The sequence below is a fragment of the Wasmannia auropunctata genome, unplaced genomic scaffold, assembly GCF_000956235.1.
Source record: "Wasmannia auropunctata unplaced genomic scaffold, wasmannia.A_1.0 LD281761.1, whole genome shotgun sequence".
Lineage (NCBI taxonomy): Eukaryota > Metazoa > Arthropoda > Insecta > Hymenoptera > Formicidae > Wasmannia > Wasmannia auropunctata.
The window spans coordinates 1-4,963 of record NW_012081129.1 but is presented as its reverse complement, the minus strand read 5'-3'; the positions used below and the strand labels follow the sequence as shown (position 1 = coordinate 4,963).

At 28.0% G+C, this 4,963-nt stretch overlaps 1 protein-coding gene across 1 annotated transcript; it reads right to left on the bottom strand.

The window, feature by feature from the left end:
• Positions 1-104: 104 nt before the first annotated feature.
• Positions 105-3,038, bottom strand: LOC105461649 (MAP/microtubule affinity-regulating kinase 3-like). The gene is made up of 2 exons (XM_011708158.1): positions 2,638-3,038; positions 105-2,522 (listed from the first exon to the last, which is right to left on the bottom strand). The coding sequence occupies exons 1-2, from the start codon at positions 2,983-2,985 to the stop codon at positions 2,289-2,291; spliced, it is 582 nt and encodes a 193-aa protein (XP_011706460.1). The 5' UTR covers positions 2,986-3,038; the 3' UTR covers positions 105-2,288.
• Positions 3,039-4,963: the final 1,925 nt, after the last annotated feature.

Genomic DNA, 4,963 nt, shown 5'->3' with positions numbered 1-4,963 from the left:
GTGCTCTTCCGATCTGTGAGCTAATACAATAACAATTTAATGACATAAACGACAACTGTCAAGTGCGACTGCAGCGCACAAAAATGTTGACCAAATTACGCTATCACCAAATTACGCTACTTTACCCTAATATAATGGCCATTGTTTTCTACAACCTTTTGTCATCTTTTAGGCAGCTACAAAATTCCTTGCATATAGAACTTGAATGTTTTTTTCAATGAAGAACTGTTGATGATGGTTTTTACAATCCTCCAAAAAAAATAAACTCTTTATTACTAAAAAAGTTTTATAAGGATCAGGACAAGTAATAATCTGAAGAAGCAATAATACATGAATATGCTGGATGCGATAAAATGTCCCTGAGTCACAATGTTTTGTTCTGAGTGATTAACATAAAAGATTAGCGTTGTCCTAATGGAATAAAACATCTTTTCTATTCGCGTCATTTTTCCGCAATAGCTTCCTTCAGTTTAACTAATTAAGTACAGTACTTGTCCAAATTAAATTCTTTGGAAATTTATTATTAAATACAAGACACTCTTCCAGTTTCATCAAATACACAGCATAATTTTGGATAAAGCCTAGGTTTTAGAGTAGTTAACAATTTTTCTAATACTTTCCCCAGAATCATCTGCGTTGTTACAGATAACTCATTTTTTATCACCTGTTACAAATCGTCTAAAAAAATGAGTAGTCTTTACGTTTAAGTAATGAATTGCAAATAAAAATGCGATCATGAATTAAATTTTTTTACTTAAATCATACGACACCCAAACATCTAAACAATTCACATATTTCAGCATATGCAAACATTCAATGACGATTGTATATGATAAACGGAATAGCTTGGCAATCTCCCGCGTCTTGTACCACTGATTATTCGCGATTAAAATTTTGATTTCATTGTCGTCAGCGACAACGGGTTAACCAAAGCGTTTTTCATCTGTGAGTGTCGTATCACCACCACGAACTTTGCAACTAGATATATATGTTCAGTTACGGCATTTTTCGTATATAAGGCACATATTTTCTTTTTCGTTTGCATTTTTTCCTTTTCAAAAATAAAACATTAGACAGCTGAGATACAACTTTTTTACTCCATTTCTCTCTTGATCTTGAAGAAAACGTTTCTACGTCGAACGATTTTTATGTAATAAATGCTTAGAGGTTACAATTGTTATATTATGCATTTACAATTCTCATAGGCCAGTATTCACAGTCGATTATTATATTTAAGACCATCTTGAGTACGATCTTAAGATGTCATAAGCCAATCACAGAACCATATTAGCATCTTAAGACATTACTTAAGACGGTCTTAAAATAAGAACTGATTATGAATATCGGCCATAGTATATGCATTTACATGATTTGAATTAATTGCTCACTAATAAAATATTAGAGCCATCTGGTGACAAAATACGATATTACTTTTCTTGCAATCCAACAAAATTTGCTTGTAATAATACTGTTAATAGATTTGCAGAAAAATATCCCAATATGTTATATGGCATAAATTAAAGAAGAAAATATTATAAATGGTTTCAAAGACTCTTGAGTCTAAGGGAGTTATAAATCCTTCTCAAAATTTAATCAAAATACGTACTATTGTTAGCAAACATCTCAAACAAGCGTAGAATGTGTATAAACAGAATGATGACCAGAAATGGAAAGTTACAAAAAAATATGATAGGTGACTGTAATAATACAAAATTTTGTAAGTGTTCCAAATAAGCCATCAAAACTGGTTCCCCAATTCAAAGGACTTTATCAAGTCATAAAGGTTTATAATGATCGATATGTTATAAGTTATATTATAAAAGGCTTTCAGATAATAAACACTTTATATCAAGGGAAACATCCAATATGTAATCTGGAATAGAAATAGTTGGATTAATTGAGTCGATTAATCATCAAGATGGCCGAATAATTGTAAGCGTCGTGATTAATGCGGTTGAATTAATCGAGTCAATTAATCATCAAGATGGCCAAAATTGTAGATGTCATGATTAATACACAAAATGAAATAATCTATGACATAAGAATAAATGTACAATTTAAAAATAGAAGTATAGAATAATCTTTTCACAGAAGATATTGTTACAAGAGAAGAACGTTTGAAAGATGTGCTATTAAAGCTCTGCAATTATAAGAGATCTCAATAAAATGTGTTGTCCTCTGTAAGAATTGTCGTTTTACTATTATGGCTTTGTCAAGTTAGGAGTCTTACAGCACGTACATATGCATATCATTAATAAAATCTATTAGTAATCAGAATAAAATTATGTTTAAACAATTGCACATTGTGGAATAAAAAAATATATGTGCATACACATAAAAGCAGTACATACCCATACATCAGCTCTTGGACCATCATAATGCTTTCCTTCAAAAATTTCAGGTGCAGCATATGGTGGTGAACCACACCATGTACTAAGTGGAACACCAGGTGTATATTCATTACTAAAGCCAAAATCAGCAAGTTTTATATTATTGTCTGCATCAAGTAACAAGTTTTCAGCCTAAAAAAAAGGAAGAAATTAATTATATGAATAACAATATATATACAATTTATAATAAATTTTATTAACAATTAAAATCGTAGGACATCCAATTTTGATATAACAACAATTGAACCTTAAGATCTCGATGAACTACTCTTTGTTGATGCAGATAATGAACGGCAAGTACAATCTGACGGAAAATTCTTCGTGCTTCTGGTTCTGGCATTCTACCATTTCGAACAAGATGATCAAATATTTCACCTCCAGGAGCATATTCTGTCACTAAATATATCATTTTCTCCGTTTCCATTACTTGGTACAGTCTTATAATATGTGGATGTCGTAACCTTTTCATTATATGCACTTCACGAAAAATTTTTGCTAAGTTTTCTTCATTTAGTTTAGTTTTATCTATTATCTTTATAGCAACCTGTAACAATATAAACACAATATCAATATAACTTAATATTCTAAGCAGCATGCAAAATTTCGGTCAAAAAGTTTATTTGATTATTCAAAAGCAGGATTTAAAAAGAAAGCTATAACCAATATTAATTATAAAAGTAAACTAGATAAAGGAAAATAATGTAAACAAATATTTTTATCTTGTATTTATTTAATAAATTGCAATTTTAAAAGTCTCCAGTCACTTTGTTATATGGAATAACTTTGTTAAGTGGAAAAAGTAGTGTAACTTATAATACAACACAAATAAGATTTTAGATCATATTGTTATTATTGATATTTGGTAATTGTGTATTTTACAGCAATAATAGCAACAAAATGTGGACTCGATTGAACAATATAATTTTCATCTAATTTTTTCATTTCAACAGTTTGTATATAATACTTATTTAAATATTTATATTCTTGGAATTTTCTTTCCATATATGTTCAATTGAATTTCTTTCCATAAAGTTCTTTCCACATATGTTCAATTAAATTAAAGTTGTGACAATTAAACTTTCAACATTCTTACAATGATTCTTTAATTAACTTTGATACATAATTATAATTGCTGTCATGCTAAAACATTCAATTTTATGCAAGCACGCACGCACCCATACATTTATTACGTACACACAAACACACGTACACACATACTTCTACACAATTTTTTTATAATATAAACATTTTTTTCAAAGATATTTCTGTATACATATAATATCTTTCTTGACTCTAAATATAAACTAATTTCATAAAAAATTCTATAAATTATAATGTTTTTTTCCACCATACTTCAGACAGAATTCAATCTAAAATCATTTTTTAACCAATTGAACGTTGGACATGTATTCTATTGCATCCAAATAAATGAAAATTTGATTAATCAAAAAAGTACATTTTTATTCTTCAGATATGTTCAAAATATTTGTACCTTTTAGCAAAAAAAAATTTAGTCTTATTTAATTTTATTAAATTTTCTTTATCTTAATTAATGATTTTTTAATGTTCATTAGATAAAAAATCCATCGTTATTTCATTTTGTAACACAAAACAACTAGCATTGAAAACTTTTTCCTCATATAATTTGCACATGTAGTCTATTTTTGTTCATATCTGTAATAAATTAGCATTTAACAATATGATTTACTTTAAAAATTTTGTTTTAATTATTTCTTTGATGATGAGAAAATTTAATAAGAGTCAATTTTTGTTGCTAAAAAGCATGAATATTGCGAATGTATCTGAAAAATAAAAAGGTACTTTTTTAATGAAAATCAAATTTTCATTTGCTCTAATACTTCATGAACTTTTTCAAACATATTCCACAGGATATTTCATAATTATTCCATTTACAATTTTGACTGTTCTATCAATAATAAAAAATATAATGTCATATTTCTATGTTTGATATATTTGATAATCTTTATCTTTGATCACTTTTTTCAATCTCACTGATGCATATCAAACCATATTATCAGTTTTATGATCAGAAGTTAATTATAATATAATACTTGCATTATTTATATATAAATATTTAAAGAATAACTCAAATAAACAAAGTGACCTGAAATTTTGCATTCAAGTTTACATATTTTCAAAGAAAATATACAAAACAATAGATAGTATTTGTTTAAAATATTATATTCTTTCACCTGTTTTATATATGTAAACACTGTTTTAAAACAGGTTTACAGCGTTCGAAAGCATGAATCTTTAGCTTTAATTTAAGCACTCGACCAGCATTGTGCGATTTTTTTCACCGAGTTATTCAACATTGACCATTTTTGCTTCAATGTTGAATAACTCGGTGAAAAAAAATCGCACAATGCTGGTCGAGTGCTCCAATTAAAGCTAAAGATTCACGCTTTCGAACGATGTAAACCTCATTTGCGTGCGATTTTTATTTTACTTTCTGGAACTTTGCAAAGTTTGCAAAAAAAATTCGTCAAATCTCAAAATCTCCCCCAAACTTTGCAAGGTTCCATGATCTGAATTAAATTTCGCAAATAAAT

Coding starts and splice junctions, on each gene's coding strand:
- LOC105461649 (XM_011708158.1), bottom strand. CDS start 2,985: ATGCTGCTTAGAATATTAAGTTATATTGATATTGTGTTTATATTGTTA. Junction 2,523..2,637: donor TAGTTCATCGAGATCTTAAG/GTTCAATTGTTG, acceptor CCTTTTTTTTAG/GCTGAAAACTTGTTACTTGA.